General features: G+C 37.9%; 1 protein-coding gene across 3 annotated transcripts in view; it reads left to right on the plus strand.

The window, feature by feature from the left end:
- The window catches only part of LOC122094261 (ATP-dependent DNA helicase DDM1-like), a 17,945-nt gene extending 863 nt beyond the window's left edge, over nt 1-17,082 (plus strand). For 2 of the 3 annotated variants that reach the window (XM_042665011.1, XM_042665010.1), the window contains exons 3-16: nt 650-925; nt 1,019-1,102; nt 10,008-10,354; nt 10,426-10,615; nt 10,743-10,918; nt 11,528-11,597; nt 11,684-11,873; nt 12,517-12,612; nt 12,716-12,810; nt 12,907-13,026; nt 14,312-14,431; nt 14,517-14,615; nt 14,696-14,797; nt 16,486-17,082. In XM_042665011.1, the coding sequence (XP_042520945.1) occupies nt 650-925; nt 1,019-1,102; nt 10,008-10,354; nt 10,426-10,615; nt 10,743-10,918; nt 11,528-11,597; nt 11,684-11,873; nt 12,517-12,612; nt 12,716-12,810; nt 12,907-13,026; nt 14,312-14,431; nt 14,517-14,615; nt 14,696-14,797; nt 16,486-16,716 (2,196 nt within the window). In that variant the 3' untranslated portion in view covers nt 16,717-17,082. The remainder of the gene's footprint in view (nt 1-649; nt 926-1,018; nt 1,103-10,007; nt 10,355-10,425; nt 10,616-10,742; nt 10,919-11,527; nt 11,598-11,683; nt 11,874-12,516; nt 12,613-12,715; nt 12,811-12,906; nt 13,027-14,311; nt 14,432-14,516; nt 14,616-14,695; nt 14,798-16,485) is intronic. The other variant, XM_042665012.1, reaches the window with a different exon arrangement.
- The last annotated feature ends 1,649 nt before the right edge of the window (nt 17,083-18,731 follow it).

Genomic DNA, 18,731 nt, shown 5'->3' on the forward strand with positions numbered 1-18,731 from the left:
CATATCTTTTCTGAGGGCATAAGTTCATGGTTAATCCCCTGTTCAGTCATTCTTAAACTCTGTTGCCTCAGATATGTCTCCCTTCCCCATCATCCTCTATCATTTGATTTAAGTTTCGTATCTCTAATTTCTGCTGTCATTTTTCATTAGGGAAATATTTGATGCTACTTGTAATTTATTGATAAAACATGCACTGTTTGTGCTGGGACGTTTGCTGGATTTTATTTCATTTTCCTTCCCCCCCACCCCTCATAGCAAGGAATTTATTGATAAGAGAAAAGAATGCTAGAAGTACAATTATTTAACTGCAAAAGAGAAAAACAAATATAAAGCAAAGACAACATCCCACGATGCCAGACTAAGTAATGTATGGAATACCCAAAACACAATGGTAGTCTAACCACTTCTTGTTTAGCCTAAATCATAGATATAACAATTAGCCAATCTTGGTTTCCCTTGGAACGAGGATTTCAGTGTGGATTCTAAGGAATGGTGGCAGACAAGCTCCATTTTATTCTTTTTCTAGCTAAGACATTCTCCTCCCTCTCGCTTCTTCTCCTTTCTAACATATGCTGGGAATTGTATGTTTGTTTATTTTTTATTTGCAAGTATCTTTTCACCCCCAATTTCACATGTTATAAATGAGCAGGATATTTGTAAGGAGGAAGTCAAAGTTGAAACTGAGGATGATGGAACCCTGTCTGATGCAAAAAATGGAGACTCTTCTCTAATATCAGGAACAATGGCTGAGGAGGAAGAGAATTTAAAAGAAGCTCGAGTCAAGCAAGAGGATGCTGAAAGGGAAAAGGGTAATGAGACGGAACTTGGGATGGACGATACCCAGTTCACCAAATTGGATGAGCTCCTGACACAGACCCAGCTCTACTCAGAATTTCTCTTGGAAAAAATGGAGGACATCACATTTGTAATCTCTCACACGCATGCTTTCAATGCCATTTTACATTTCTTTTTCACTTTTTTCTTGCTACTTGAGCATTGTGCGACTTTACTTTCCTAGAATGGAGTAGAGAGTCAAAAGGAAGAGAATGCAAATGGGAGGAAAAGAGGTCGCGGTGCAAAGAGGAAGGCTGCCTACAACAATGTAAGATTTTAGGCTCTTGAACATGAATTAATGTTATTGTTATCATATTTTGTTTCGGGTTATGTTGTCCCTTGTATACATATCCTGATTATCTGGCAATTTACTTGTTTAAGTGTACATAAGACATTGGCACATATTTCTCTTCATGTGCTGCATAATTTTTCTGTTTAATTATAGTGCTGTAAATTGAAAATGAAGAAAGTGGGGAGAAGAGAGAAGGTTGAGTATTTTGGTGACGGGGTAGTGAATATCTTTTCCCTGCTGCCATAATTACAGTTTCTTGAACCGACTACCTGTTACAAGATGATATTATTAGTTTAAAAAATCTACCTTGAGATCAGCCTGTTGTCAAGGAGGGGATGGGAATATATTCACTAATTTTATGTAAATTGTTCATGAAAGAAAATCATTTGTCGTAAGAAATTGCATAAGATACCTAGAAATGTGAAAGGCTAGGATGGGAATATATTCACTAATTATATATATATATATATATATTTGAAAATTGGACATTAACTGCTCCTGGAGGAAGCTCTAAAAATTTCCTCCTTGGTTAGATTAACTTCGTGTCCTTTGTTTTGTTGTTGTTCCACTACTTTATAATTCTTCTCGGGGAAGCACCATCTGAGAATGGTAATTTGAGTTGTATGTTTCATTGTGTAGCCTTTATTTGCATGCTATGATGCTTCTGATGTAGGTGGCAACCTTACATAATGGCTTTGTAAGAATTTGAAAGAATTTTGCATGGGATTGCAGAGTTCAGTGTATACTAGTCTCAGTGAGCAAGGGGTGAATTAGGTTATTGTAAGGCCTTATATCATGTCATATATTTCTGTTTTCATTTTAAGCTTCACAGCAGATACTTTTAAAAGCCATTGTAACCATGTCCTTGCTGTATACGTTGGTAACATAATAGTGAGGTATTCATTGTTTAATTCTGGGAGTTTGTCCTTTTCTTGTCATTTTATCTCCTTATCCTTATAAAATATTGTTCAAGAAGTATGCTTCATGTTATTTTTCCGAGTAACCTATATCTTGTGACAGTCAATTAAATATATTGCTTCTTGTGTAACTCTTCAGTTGTAAAATGCAAAAACTTCATACTAAGGCCAGTGCTTGGTTGGGTTGTTAAATTTGGCTCCCTCCAGGTACTCTATTTGCAAACAGACATAGTGTGTGAAGTAGCCAATTTAGTTTGGTTTGTGGTGCTGATCTTAATTTGTTAATCCAGGCTGAATTTTGTGGAAATCTTACTTGGCGTCACTGTTTGGATAATTAAACTTTTGAATTGTTTGGTATCACTATAGCAGTTTTGAGACTTTGCATGATATTGAACAATGGAATCTATGTGGTTCTGCACTTGTGCCCCATCATAGTTCTTTGATTAATTTTCTTGTGTGCTGGATTATGCTCATACATTTGTGCTATGGCTCATAATGTTTCTCGAAGGACCTTAAGTGCGTGCTTGTTAATCAATGCATATCTCATTGTGCCTATAGCTCATATTGTGTAACGCCTTGGCCCCCTAACCATGCCAAGATATTGTCCTCTTTGGCCTGTTGTCCTCAAGGCTTTAAAACGAGTCTTGACATGGGAGGAGAACCTGAGGTTATTGTTGGAGCAAACACCAAAGAAAAACAATACAAATTCATGCAACACATAAAGATTTAACGAGGTTCACACACCGATGTGGTGTGCTACATCCTCGGACGAAGAAGATGATTCACTATGTTGGAAGAAAGGTTACAGTGGAAATCTTACAAGAACACCCAAATCACAATAAGAAACTCTCACCTAGAAACCTTAACACGAAAATCTCCAAATCTCAATTACTTACATAACAAGACAATAGTATATATATACATACTCCTTCAAGTCGGGTCGATCCAACGGGTCGTACCATACTAGTCCCCACACCCCTATATGAGATCAGTGCTTCTCTGCTACCATCACAGACCTTTAAAAAAAAAAAAAACCCTATTCGGGTCACCACCAAAATATGTCAGAGCGGGTCTGGAATTCGAGACAAAACATAATAAGTGCCCAGGAACCTCTCCCTTAGCTGATTTGGGACTAAAGGAGACATGCCCCTCACTAGGTAGTTTCTTGGCCTCACGCCACAACCCCTCGTTCCTTGGGCATAACATAATGTTTCTCCAATGACATTGTGTGCTTGTTAATCATATCTCATTTTGAGCAAAGTTCTCTTGAACTTGCTATTAGAAGGCTTCACTACCTTTTCTTCTCATACTATTTATGCTTCAATTCAATCGAATCCATGTAGCCGACCCCATTTAGTTGGGATAAGGTTATGGTTGTTGTTGTTGTTGAGGTTCAATCTGATTGGTTGGACCTATGGATTGATAGTGTCTTTTGGTTGTCTTCTTGTAAAGGCTTCACTAAAAGGCCCATCATTTTTGAGTCACATTGAGTTCAAATCTGATCTATTCGACATCTGGATACACATTGAACACGTTACTGATCTTCATATTAGACGGAAACTCCAACATGTATGCCTTAGGTCCAAGCATACAAAGAATTTCTGCCTTAAGTTCAGTAGTAGGGTATACTTTAAGTCCCTGAAGTTTCAAGCCCAACTGATGAGCATTTCTGCTTTAGGTGATTAAACAAACTTGACTGAAATAAACTACAAAACAGGAGTACCACACGTAGTAGTTTCAGGCTATAATAATGCAGATAAGTAAGAACAAATTGAAAGAATATATTAATAAGCTGAAGAATGAATGTATCTATTCAAAACAGAGAAAATTTAATAGTAGTGATACCAATCGATGAGGAATCAGACCAGTACCTTGTAGCAGTAAAAACAGAGCATAAGAGGAAAGAAGAACGATGGGTAACCTCTCTCAGGTTCTTGGTATCTCACCCACACCGCTTCTCACAGGTTTCAGGCCGAAGAGAACTCAGAATTCAGCATTAATCAAATCGTGCCTGGCTATTGAGCCTTCCATTGTATTTATCGCAACTAAAATCAAAGTCCTGCTCTAAACAAGAGTCTTTCTTAGTTAAGTAGCTATTACAACTTAAAATGAAATAGAAATAGTAATTTAATAAACTATCCTAATTGAACTAGGAATGAAATAAGGAAATGAAAACTCTACTATTAGACTCCCACGATAATGTAGGACTAGGTTTGACAAGCAAACTAGACCCAAAATTGCAGGAAAATTAAACCAAAGAACAACCACATAACCTCCACAATAATTCACAGCAGATGAAATACCAGCAAAAATCAGACCACAGAAAAGAGGGAAACAGTAGCTATCGATCACAGTACTCAATACTCTCTATCCCAGGTTTCAGGAGATCAAATAAACTAGAATCCAGCAATAGTAATAAGAGGCAGCAGTCCCAAAACAACAGCAGGAAAATAGCAGAACAGAATTAAACAGATCAGCTACTGATTCTGGTTATGTTCTGGGAGATTCACTACAGACACAAAATTCTGGAGATTTTGAATATCTCTTTAACGGCAGCTTAGAATCAGACCTACTTTGGGTCGATCCATAAGGGAGTATAGGGGCACAATCGACCTCAGTTTGGGGGCTAATCAGTGGCTGGAGCTGGCTCCAGCAGAAGAGGCCGAAAGGTTCTATTTCAGAATTTCTGGGCCGAAAATTTGAAATATAAATTCCTGTCGCAGCAGTGTAAGACCTTGAGAATAGAGAAGACTTGAAGAGAATTAGTAGAGCCTGAAGAAGAACTTCTGGACTTCACGCCGCAAGGAGCCGTCAGATCACACACCAACCCACATTATGATCAAACACAAAGCAAGCTCACAGGGAGAAGCAGCGACAGCAGCATATGGTTATTCATAAAATCATGGAGCATAAAAGAGCCCCTTTCCTTTATTTATAATGATGGGGAGTGTTTACAAATATTGGTAACTCAAAAGTTACTAAAACTGAAATAACAAAACTACTAATATGTAGTTACTAAAAACTGAGATTGTAAACTAATGAAAAAGGAAGCTAAATATAGACTGGAATTAGAAACTAATATTAGACTGAATTAGAACCTAAAATTAGAAACTAATTTATAAACTAAATCCAAGCTAAATCCCCATCAATACCCAAGCCGTGGGGCTTGGAAACAGCTTTGGTCGACCTCAGCCACTGTGGTGGTGGTCGACCCTCTTCCCCCTTCTGGTATTTGTCTTCAATTCTGCATCACACGAGCTGGCTGGCTCGAAACTCCATGAACCTGGACCATATTAGACCTCAGTTCTAGCTGCTGCTTTGTGGTTCTTGTGGCTGTACTTTAAGCCTAAGAACTTATCTACATCAAAGGCTGTGTGAGGACCACGGACCTTTTATGGGAGGATCCGACAATGAGGGTCATCGAACGTGTCCCACATGATTCTCAAGGTTTCATGATATGATGCCGAGTCAATGCTGTAAGTTTAAAAGCGACCACTCCTTTCAAAGAAAAGGGGCTTCTAGCTATGAAAATAGAAAAGCCACCGCCCCAGTAGGGCTTCTAACTTATGGGAATAAAAATTTGCTTCCCCTTCCAAAAGAAAAGGGTTTCCTAATTGTGGAAACAAAGAGTTGTCGCTCTTTTCAAAAGAAGCGTGCTTCTGAAGACTTGTCACTACCTAGATTAGGGTCTAGGACCCACAAATAAATGTGACTCCAAAGATAAACTGGTATGGCTATGAGATTGTGATTCTGTTAAGTTACGTATGGGGGAGGTTATTAGGCACCCCAGTCCGCCCTGTGAAAACCGGTCTCCCATTTATTTGATATTTATTAAACGGGAAAAAGAAGCGTAAAGGCAGCGTGACTCCTATGCCTAGACACAGTGGGGCGAAATGATCATCCCACCCCTCATTAAAGGCAGAAATCGCACCCTAGTTGATGCTTGGACATGCGCTCTTATTGGCCCCCGCGCTAGTGACAGGGCCACGTTCCCTTTCACAAAACCCTCTATCTTTTATTAAATAATGAAAATTCCCCAAAAGATGCGAAAGAAAAACATACTTGAATCCAGCCGCGTTATGCACTTAAATAAAGGTTTGTACACCGCAATCAAAGTATGTAATTATGCCCTAAATGCAAATCATAATGCATAGAACTATGGAATAAGCTTATGAATGCATTAAAGACATGAAAAACAACTTAAATGATGTTGAATCAAAAGATGCTATAAATTGCGGATGAAATAACAATTTTACATAAAATGAAATGTAAACTTAAAAACAATACCCAAATGAAAAATCCCAAATAGATAACTAAAATAAAGAAAAAGTATAAGAAAATTACATATGGCCTAAAGTAAACTGCGTAGAAACAACAAAAATAACAAAAAAAAAAAAAGTTGGAAAATTGTTGAAAATTGCCATCTCTTAATTAAAGCAAACAACTAGCCTTTTATAATCCCTTGGCAATTATACCTTCATTCCGAAACCAAATTAATATAAATAAGTGGCAAAAGAAAGTAGACTTACATGCTTTAAACGCCCTTGATTGATCAAGAGGATGTTCTTGAGCTCAGGATGTGTAGACTCAAAATTGTATAGGTTTTTGACTGCAAATTCAGGGTCCCTACTATGGACATTTCAGTCTTTTTCATGGATTTATGGGGTTTTTCTAAGTTTTCTGAGACTTTTTCTTGCTTATAGGATTTTTTTTTGTTCTTACTTTTTGGGGTTTATTTATGGCACTTTGGCAGATGTTGGACAAGGATTTCGAGGTTCTCTTGAGCTTCCAACATGTGTTTTAGACTAATGGGGAGGGAGGGGTATTTATTGGATTTTTTGCTGGTTTGTTGTAATACTAGGAATTTTTACACAATTTTAAAACAAAATTTAAGGAAAAAAAAAAAAAAAAAACAGCCATGTGCCCTCGCGTATGCGCATCACGCGCGCATTGTTTTCTCACGCTTTAAATCCGGTCGGTGTGCCCATTGCCTAATTGACGGTCTGACTGGCAGGCTAAACCGGGGGTTGTGTGGCACCCAAGAATACGGCATGTACCGAACCCGCTTGGGAGATCGGTGAGGGTGTACAAACTTATCTCACATTGCCTAGGGGGAGGTTCCTGGACTATTTGATAATAACTAGCCTTCTTAACATGGCCTAACGTGGTTTAAAGCCTTGAGGCCCATGGGCCAAAGAGGACAATATTATGCTAAGGATACTGGGCCGGGGCGTTACAAATGTTATCAAAGTAGACCTCGACAATGTGTGGGGCCACAACGGGGACGTTGTATCCAAAGGGGGGAAGAATGTGACACCCAATAATACAGAAAGTGTACTGAACCCACTTGGGAGATCGGTGAAGGTGTGTAAACTTTAGTCCCTCATCACCTAAGGGGAGGTTGCTAGGTTAGTTGATAACCAAGGTTCACGGTATCGGGTTTCGACCTCTGGGGAGACCGAAATTTCGGTGGAAACCTGAAATTTTCGAGGATACCGGGGATTTTTTCCCAGTATGGTGGAAACTTAGGTTTCGACCCCCAAATACTGTTTTTTTTTTGTCTGATTTTTTGTGTATAGCCTATTTTAAACATTTCTAATACATTCACATCATTAGTTTCATAAAAAAAACACAGTCTTACTCATGTGGTGAACCAAAGGTTCAATAATCATTACGCTGACTTGTTGGCTTAAATTCTGAAACTTTACTACATAATGACTATATATAGTTTACAATCTACATAAAAACATATGACATAATCCAAATGATCCAAAATAGATAAAAATATTACATCATCAATAGTTATCTATCAACACTGAACAATAGTGACTCGATTACTTAATACTCGAAGGTAGTGACTCAATTCCAAGTAGAGTGTCTAGGCAGTTCCATCCAATTAGTGACTCACTACCCTGAAGGGATGCATGTTATCTTTTTTATCATTATTTAGTAAGTTATATATACTTTATATCATAAAAAATCAACATTAAGCGACATCAAGTCATTAAAATCAACATTTAACCATATCAAATCATAAAAAAATCAACATTAAGTCACATTAAGTTATAAAGAATCAACAATGCTCTTGTTCTATAATAAGTTTGACTAGTCAAATGATTTTATTTTTACATGAGATTTTTTGTATTAGATATAATATAAAACCAGCTTTCCAACAAGTCTAAGATTACTTGTCAAACTTATTTTAAAGTGCGCAAATGCTGTTAAAATCTCTTGAATGAAAATAATTTTAAGGATATCAAAACAAAAGATTATTTTTCTGGACTTTTGGTTTTTAGCAATGTTTTAACATTATAGGATTTATAAAATTTTCATAATTGAGAAAAACCCTAACATTTAAAAGTTGAAAATCGCCCCTATAACCAAAATCCAGTTTTTGTTCTAGGACTGGGGGGTTAACTTTTTATCCTTTAGGAATTTGATTTTTAAACTATTTTTATTGGATTCAAAGAGGGGGAATTTCTTTATTTATGAATAATATCTTAAGTAAATGAAATAACAAATATAAAAAACATTTACTTGATTGAAAAATCATTTAAAGTGTAGGACCATATAACAAAAATGATATAAGACCATCTATTCTTTGCTTGCCCTGTCTTGTACACCATTTAGAAAAGAGTCCATGCAAAGTGTTGGCCTAGAAGGATAAGAATTCTCCCTTTCCAGAGGGAGTGGTTATGGATGGACATGTCATTTGCCGGGACTTCTATTTGAGACATCGTGGCCAAGTTGCTTTTTGCGCTACTATTAGCCAGATCTGGATGGACAGAAATCGTAGGAAATGGACCTCCAACTATCGTCCTCCAGAAAAGATTTGGGATTCCATTTCCTTTGATGTTAAAGCTAAATTATCCAATGTTTCTACAAGTTGTATTGCTTCCCCAAGGAACTGTCACATTGTTGGGTTCTAGGGGCTTTCTTCTATTGTTATTAGGACTCCCTCCTCTTCTTGAGGGCTGTTTCTTGGTCTTTTCCTCTTCCCCCTCCCTTTGAGGCTCTGTTTGTTTTTTCCTTTCTTTCGTAATGAAATTATTTATTCACAAAAAAAACAAAGATATAAAATGATTGCCAAATCAATGCTGTTTTTGCACTATATTCAAATATCGGATATTTTAGGATAAGATACACCCAATTCCGTCCTTTGAGGCAGTTTTATTAATTTTGTATAATAAACCCCTCCCAGGGGTATTTTGGTATTTTAAAATTGGTCTAGGGATCACTACTTGGTCGCGTGCTACTGTGCCAATGTTGGGAGCTACCAGGGTGCACTGGATTTCCGCCACCCCCTGTTTCTAGGCATAGGGGCATGTGACTAGGTAGCGATCTTGTTCTCGTTAAAATTATAAAAATTGAGTCTTCCCCTTTGTCCTAGAATTTCCATCTCATCATTGGCCAAAACATCCTCAAGGTGACAAAATGGAGGTGTCTACAGGCTGATGTTGAAAATTCTAGCCATTGGATAGAAAAAGAACAACATGGAGGCAATTTGTAAAGTTTCAAAGCTAAACTCTAGCATATGGCCCACAAGCCACCATGTACTGTGTGTCGTGTATTTTTGTTAACTGTTCAAATCTTGACCAAAATTGAGCTGTTGAATTTTTAAGGATGAAATTTACCACATAAATCAAAGGTGACATGGACAATATACCCATACAAAAAATTAGGAGCCAACATAAGCTGTCTCATCTGAGATATTTAGCACCATTCGGAGAAGTCTCCCGATGGGGCTATGGAAAAAACTTTTTCCTTGCATTCTTTTTCAGTTTTACTCACAGAACTGTTGATTTTATACGGATTTTCTTTTGTTGTGTATGCACTGTTTGCAGTTTACATTCTCTTTTTTTAATTAAGGAAGTATTTAAGCTGAATGCTTGGTTTTCTCCATTCATTTGTATTCACAATTGTTTCTTATCTATGATTTGTGCCCATGTGGTTACACTCTTTAGAGGAAAGCCAAGAAAGCAGTTGCAGCCATGATAACAAGATCCCAGGAGGGGACAGCTCCTGAAGATGCAAACCTGACTGAGGAGGAGAAAGCTGAAAAAGAGCAGGCTGAACTTGTGCCGTTGTTGACTGGAGGAAAATTAAAGCCTTATCAAATCAAAGGGGTTAAGTGGTTGATTTCATTGTGGCAAAATGGGCTGAATGGAATCCTGGCAGATCAAATGGGGCTTGGCAAGACTATTCAAACTATCGCATTTCTAGCCCACCTGAAATGGAAGGGATTGGACGGGCCATACATAATAATAGCTCCTCTTTCTACGCTTTCAAACTGGGTAAATGAGATTGCAAGGTAAATTTATGTCTTAGTCTTCCTTATTGATCATGTAATTTCAAATTTATTTACTCTTAATGGTATTTTAGGTTTGCTCCTTCAATGAGTTCAATTATTTACCATGGTGACAAGAAAGAACGGCAAGAGATCAGAAGGAAATACATGACAAAAACAGTTGGCCCCAAATTCCCTATCATAGTTACCTCATATGAGGTTGCACTAAATGATGCACAAAAAGTTTTCAGACACTACAATTGGAAATATCTTGTGGTAGATGAGGTTAGTGGTAAAATCATGTTGGGAATTGGTTCATTTTTTTAGTAATTTATTATTATTATTTTTTTATTCACTTCTGCAATCATTACTTATTGTTTCTGCTAGCTTACTAAACTTTTTGTTCTTGAAGGGGCATCGGCTGAAGAATTCAAAATGCAAGTTACTGAAAGAATTGAATCTGTTGCCTGTGGAAAATAAACTCCTGTTAACTGGAACACCTCTCCAGAACAACTTGGCGGAGCTTTGGTCATTGTTGCATTACATTTTGCCTGATATTTTTTCATCCCTGGAAGAATTTGAGTCGTGGTAACATAGGCAATGCTTATTGCTTATTGCATATTGGGTTGATTTTTGTAATTTTGATTGGCATTTGTTCTTTTTTACTTGCATTTTATTTATTAATTCATGGAATTTTACAGTCATGTCTGAGTTGGAAGAATTTTTTCGTCAATCAAATAATTAAAATAAAATTTCAGTACAATTCCTTGTAATCCACAATTATTTTATGCTACGTGTATTAGTAAATTATGCACTTGATTTCGTTCTATGATTATCTATGGGTAGTGGCAGTCACTAAGGGGGAAAAATTATTTCAGGCTTGCCAGCATTATTATTGTTATTATTATTATTATTTTTTTGTCTTTATCATCTCTAGCTGGGGCAATGCTTGATGATACATATTTAGTGTTTTTGAACTAATTAAACTGTTAAGCTATATTATCTCCTGTGGTTAGATGGTGCGTTTCTCTGCGGTGACTCTATTTTCATTGTCTGGAAGGTTATTTTGATTCTTGGTAAAACTAATTCTGATTTAATATATTTTTGCTCTATAGCATGTTTAATTAATATGATATTGCACTTATTACGTTATTTACATCTGTTGTTTTTGTTTGTAACTTGAGATTTCTTATTCAGGTTTGACCTGTCAGGAATGCGCAACAGTGAAGCACAACAGGAGGAGTTTGAGGAGAAGCGAAGGGTTCAAGTACGCAACTTTCCAGAGTCTGTTGAATTTCTGTCTTCTGCTGAACATATCTGTGTATAATGATAGTAGGAGTTGATTGTTTGCAGGTGATCTCAAAACTCCATGCAATATTGAGGCCTTTTCTCCTTAGAAGATTGAAATCTGATGTTGAGCAGATGCTACCCCGGAAAAAAGAGATTATCTTATATGCTAACATGACTGAGCACCAAAAGAACTTTCAAGATCATTTGATTAATCAGACATTGGAAAACTACTTACAAGAGAAATCAAATTTTGGTAAGAAAATCACTGTAATTTAGAGAAACCCAAGGCTAGCTTGCAATGGCAGCCTTCATGAACTTGAAATGTCATGTATATACTGCTTGAAATAGCTATGGGAGCAAAACTTGAAAGCATTATTTTCAAACTGTTTCCTACTGACAGCTTTGCTGGTCAAGAGGCCCAAGACTGCTAGCCTGGCACTGGGGTCTTACGACTCTAAGCTGCACCAGTTTTTTGTGGCCCTCTGCCTAGGATTCTTGATCCTCTTTTTGCCTCAAGGTTTGTATTGGATGGGTGCCAAATTAAAAGGGAATTTAAGGCTTGAACAGGCATAAAAAGGATCCATTGAACTTGGATTCCTATTTCATGTCTGTCAATGACTTCTGTAGAGTTCACTGTCACATGTCAAGCATGGATAAATCCATGTGATAGGGGACCTCAAATGTATCTTGCTGGTCTAAGTTTCAGTCCCAATTAGACATTACATGTCGTTCAAGCATGAATATAAAGTTACCCAGTATCTCAAACTCCTTGTTTCTACAAAATACCATCCATGTGGTTCCTTGAGAGCCTTACAATCTACCAAACCGGTGCTTGAAAATTTCTTCTATATGTACTGCTTTTCTTTACTGCTGACGCAAACTTTTTAATACTGCAGGATATGGTATGAAAGGAAAGCTTAATAATTTAGTGATTCAACTCCGGAAGAATTGCAACCATCCTGACCTCTTGGAGTCAGCTTTTGATGGGTCATGTGTGCACACTTTGTAATCCTTTTACAGCTGTACTAATATGTATACCCTCTATGTACTCTAGATTTCAACTTCTCATTCACCATTTTTTGTTTTCTTCTTTAGACACGTATCCCCCAGTTGAACAGTTGGTGGAGCAGTGTGGCAAATTCCGCCTTCTGGACAGACTCCTGTCACAATTATTAGCTCGCAAGCACAAGGTATCCTTAAGAATCTTTTGGTTGAGGGCTACAATTCCCAACCCCAATTTGTTGTCCATCTATCAACTAATTTTCACTAATTGTTTGATTTGTCAGGTTCTGTTATTTTCACAGTGGACTAAGGTATTGGATATAATAGATTATTACTTTAGTGAGAAGGGATTTGATGTTTGTAGGATAGATGGCAGTGTGCGGCTGGGAGAAAGGAAAAGACAGGTATGATTTATCCATAGTTAGATATTTGTCAAAAAATATGTAAATAGAGAGTTATTTTTATTTATTGTTTATTGTCCCTACTATTTTGGTAAGCTTAAATCATGTTTGGCCATTCCATCGTTTCTTGATTATAAACCCTCAATCCTGCAAATATTCTCTCTTCTGCAATTTGCACCCTTTTAGAGCCTTTCAACCTCTCCTATTGCTATTGGCGGTCTTCGTGCACGACTGAATCATCTAACTGGAATTCCTTTTCTTTTCATCTACTTTGTGTTTTGATAAATTGAAAATGGACTTTTATTCAATCCGACAACATGATGCTGGAAAAATTTGCATGAGGACCAAAAGGTGATGAGATCCCTGTTCGCTACTGAATACATCATCTAAAAGCTTGAACTGCTAGGGAAGGGTAGTGTCACTGAATACATCGTCTAAAAGCTTGAACTGCTAGGGAAGGGTAGGGTCACTGAATACATCATCTAAAAGCTTGAACCGCTAGGGAAGGGTAGTGCCAATGAATACATCCCACTCCCCTACACGTGCAGGACAAGATCCCATGGTCCTTACATGTGGAGCTCACGCGGCATTACTTCACACAGCACCAAGGGAGAAGAAGTGTTGGCCGTTTCCTGATTTTTGCACTTCCTAGGAGTCGAACACTCAACCTTCCTGCTCTGATATGGATTCAGGTTCTCTCCAGAGCAGGGGTGTGCTGGAGAGAGACCAGTGAGATTTTTGTGTCTCTCTCCTATTTTATCTATCTTGTTTTCTCTCTCCTGTTTTGTGTGCGTCTCTCTCTCCTCACTGGTCCCTCTCCAGCACCACACCCTGTGTTGGAGAGGATCCAAATCCCTCTAATACCATGTTCGCTACCATTTCACCTAAAATCTTGCATTGTTAGGGAAGGGCAGTGTGCTTCGATGTCTCCTCTGGAAAGAGTTGACTTGGATGGAAATCTCAATTAATTATTTTCTGGATGATCAGAGAAACCATTATGAAAGGCCTAGATAGGAGTTGCAGAATAATGGATAGAATTGTCTGATTCAATCTAGCATTTGTAAATTGAGAGTTTTTGTGGTTGAATCCATCAAGTAATTTCAGTTGCTTCCATGTGAAAAATTAGTGTTTCACATATAGGGGGATGGTATAATGCCCTTTGGTGCTATTTGACTGGAATAAGGGGGGAAAAGAGCAACTGGGTGCTTTCCTTCCTTTTACATTGTTCTGATTGACGTTACATTGCCAGAAACATAATATAATGATCACCTTCTATGTTTGTAATCAGATTCAGGAGTTTAATGACATAAACAGCAACTATAGGATATTTCTCCTCAGCACCAGGGCTGGTGGGCTTGGTATCAATCTCACTGCAGCTGATACCTGCATACTTTACGACAGTGATTGGGTAAGCCCTTTCCAGGCCTCATTTTGTTCAAGCATTAAATGTCTGAGACCACTAGACTGACATGGTGTACTGAATTGCAAACCAGAACCCTCAAATGGATTTGCAGGCAATGGATAGATGCCACAGGATTGGACAGACCAGGCCTGTTCATGTTTACAGGCTAGCAACAGCCCAGTCGGTAGAAGTATGTCTTTTTATTTATGATTTTGATCTGTTACGTGAGGGATCTTGAAAAGGAAATTCAAGACTTGTTCTTGTTATCAGGGTCGCATGTTAAAGAGAGCTTTTAGTAAGCTGAAGCTTGAGCATGTGGTGATTGGGAAAGGGCAGTTTCAGCAAGAAAGAACCAAGCCTAATACTTTGGAGGTGTGTTGTTCTGTTACCTAGGAATTAATAAATATTTTTTGCTCATGCTAGTCAAATCCCTTAGCTTTTTAAGCTTTGCTAAACTCATTATCGTTGACACAGTGATGGCTTTTCTCTGTTATGATGACTGAGTGGGGAGCCTTCAAAATTCCATACTCTCCCATAATTCAGGAAACCTTATTGGTTGACTTTCTAGTGGCACTTCTGTTCCATCACCTAGAGCATTTGACCACTTTGTTGTTTGCTTTTTGCTTCCTTTTCTGGATTTAGATAGTTCATAATTTATCAAATCATGTGTTCTGTGATAGACATCCACCTATTTTTGAGAGCCCTTTAAACCTCATTGACAAAATAAGAAACTAGTAATTTGTGAGCTAGGAAATAAGACACTAGATGGCTATAGGCTAAGTAACATTTACAAGTCTCTAGTCTCACCTGGTATTTGTTGGCCCATACTTAATTTCTTTTCACTAGTAGGTGAGCATAAGAAAAGTACTAGACTGGCTCGCAAAGTGGGAGAACCATCAATCTTATGCAGTGCTTAGAAACTATTTCTTCCTGTATTACGATCTGCTAGTTACTCCATACCAAGCTACTCAGCAGATTTTTATAGTTCATCTCAAGTAGTTTGGAAATGGGATGATGTTTAGTTGTGATGAGACTCCAACATTTTGAACTCTTTGAACTCTCGTCTGAGAAAGTTACCTGCAGTTACTAAAACATTTAAGACTGGGTTTACCACAAAAAAGTAGCACAAACCATTAATTACTGTAAGCAGTAAAAGTTGTGTTTGGGGTAGCTGCATTTTCTTTCTGGCCCATCCATTTGTATGCTGCCAATATTGATGGGTTGAGGCCTCCTGGCTATTCAATATTTGCAACTAGGTTTGCTGGTCCTGGCTAAAATGGAATTGAGCAGATGCAAAGGTCCTGATCCTTGACAGTACAACCTCTCTTGCATGTTCAGTGTTTGTTACAGAAATATGCATAATTTATCCACCAGAAGGGGGAAAAACAACGTAATATATTAGAGGGTCTAATCCTAAAGCTTAAGATATTAGGTGGAGAGGTTCGACTGGTAGATGAATGCATCCAAGGTTCTAGAGTTGGTTGATGTGGAATTCTTCCCAACAGAATATATTAGTTGAATGTGGAATTTCCCAACAGCACATACGAAGAGCTAATCAACCCTGGACGGTTGGCTATGGTCATAGAATGAGATTACTATCTGGTGTATGGGTTTCCTATACTTGAACCATCAAAAGGTTGCTTCAGGTCTGTCTTCAAGTGTCTTGACCAGCTGCTGGGTAGATTGGATGGCAGGACATGTTGGGTATCCTGTATCCTGCTTAAATGTAGTTGCAGCCATTACTCATGGAGTCTTCACCTGGAGCTGCCTTGGATTACTGATGGATTGAATAAGTGAATTGGTGGAACCCAACAATAGTCTAATCCAAATTTAATCAGTTACAAATCCCACTTGGGAGGTATATTCTTGGGAGGTGGTGTTCACATCTGTTTAGTTCTTTGTACATCCAATTTATGCGAGAATCTTGTTGTGGTAATTGTTTATTGATATGTTTTCAAATTACAGAATGCCATCTCAGTGCATGACCACCATGTGGCTTGATCCATCCTGGAAGTACCTTGATTGTTATTTTTCTGGTTTGGTGATATATGTTCTTTCAGGAAGAGGATTTGCTGGCTCTCCTTCGAGATGAAGAAAATGCTGAAGAGAAGCTGATTCAGACAGACATCAACGATGAAGATCTTCACAAGGTTTTGGACCGCAGTGATCTGATTGCTGACCCCTGTAGTAGTGATAAAATAGCAATTGATGCCTTTCCCCTTAATGGTCCTGGTTGGGAGGTGGTAATACCAACTAAAAGTGGAGGCATGCTTTCTGCGCTTTATAGTTGACATTGGTTACAATATTTTGAGTGGGTGTTTTAGGGGACATCGCTTTGGTTGATATCTTTTTGATCTAGCACATTTGGGGTTCTATCGGGGTTATCCAGATGCAGTTTTTGACTACCCTGCAGTTTTGTATTGAGCAGGAAAACCGTATGAGGCCCCCCCCCCCCCCTCCCCCACCCAATTTTTGTAAATCTTGTGGAGGATTGATTTAGACTGAAAATCAGATGTAGATGGGGTTGCCTAATATTTTCAGAAGGGGACGTGAAACCGAATGATAGAGAATAACAATATTTGAAATGGCATCAGCTCATTATGTTAAGTAAATATTGTCACTACAACAGTTCAACTAATTATTTCTGTTGTTTTCAATGTTTGATCTTTTAATGAATGTGTAGTTTATGGCTATAATCTGGACATTTCTGAAATTACTGTTTACATTGTGCTTAAGGATTACAAAAAACAATATAACCGTTGTCAGCATTGTCAATCTTTTTAGACCCGGTTTTATGATAGAATCAACCATGCTATGGATATGGTGCGGACACTAAATGAGGCAGTGCTAACCTAAAAGGTGTCTGGCATTGCAGAACTCACAAGGTTTAGGAAAAAAAAACTGTGCTAGCTGGGACCTTCAATTTGATGGTTCACTAAATTTGAACTTTATAAAAATAATCTGGAAAGGAATCAGCGACTGCTTAGTTCTCCTCCGAAGGCCCAACACAACTTTGGCTGGGACCTTCAACGTGCACATTATATTCATGGTTCACTAAATTTGAACCTTATAAAAATAATCTGGGGAAGGAATCAGCAACTGCTTAGTTCTTCTCTGAAGGCCCAACACAACTTTGGTAGTGTCATCTACATAAATTGGAAAAGCTTACAAGCTCTGAACTTCCCTGGTGCACCATCTGTATCTCTCATGGTGCTTATACTTGGTACAATGTCCTATTTCTTATCCCTCCATGCCTCGAGTAGTGCAATGTTGTAATACGAACATGGAATACAGTATTGCTATCGGTAATTCTAACCGTTGGATAAATAGTAGATGTTTTGGGTAGTGAGAGGCCATTTTGAAGCCTCCTCGCCTATCAATCAATTACTTTCTAGTAAGGGCATGCATCCACATGTATGTTTATCCATACATACTTACCTTACACAACTATAAAACGGTTTTTCTTTTTTGCACTTTTATTTTGCCACTTGATTCTATTTGGGTTACAATTTTACAAATGTCGGTTCCATCCAATCTGGCTAGTAAAAAAAAAAAATGGGAGTGGGCCGTTCTGAACTTGGTTTCAGTAATCGGTCATCTGATTGGACAGCTCAGCTGATTCATATTGGTATCAACAGGGGCTGGTACTGATTCTTGGCCAAACCCGTATAAGTGGATTGATAGAGACCGAGGGTAAAATGATAATAAAAAAAAAAAGAAAAATGAATTTTGAAAGAAACCAGGGTAAATCCATCCGATACGGGCCGATCCAGAATTCCAGATGGGTATATCCGATAAAAAAATGCCTGGTTCTTAAAGCTTTCCCCTTTTATAGACATCAATTGGGAGCTTCATTCCTCATCCAGGATAAATGTTGAATCTGAAAGTAAAGACTTTTCAATCATGTTCATCTGTTTCTGTTTACTGTATTTTGTTCCAAGGACGGCTAGGACCACAAATTTGCAGCTACGATAACTATGGTATTTGGTTGAGAGCACCGTGTAGATTTTCATTAAGTAATTTCTAATGAAGTTTAATATCCATTTAATAGACATGCGTGTATTTCTTTTTCTTTTATGAGTAAGTGTCCATTGTTGTTCTTGTTTGATTTTTACCCAGGAAGCCTGGGATTGTTCTGTCCACTTATAGAGTACATTGCAAGGTTGGAAATGCCAAACTCCAACTCCTGAACAAATAATTCCTCCATAATTAAACATAGATAATGTCTTAAAATGGTTAAGAGATAGATGCGAGAAGGGGAGGCAGGTTGTAATTTGACATCCTGTAAAGACAGTTAAGGAAATAA

Source organism: Macadamia integrifolia, chromosome 11, assembly GCF_013358625.1.
Source record: "Macadamia integrifolia cultivar HAES 741 chromosome 11, SCU_Mint_v3, whole genome shotgun sequence".
NCBI lineage: Eukaryota > Viridiplantae > Streptophyta > Magnoliopsida > Proteales > Proteaceae > Macadamia > Macadamia integrifolia.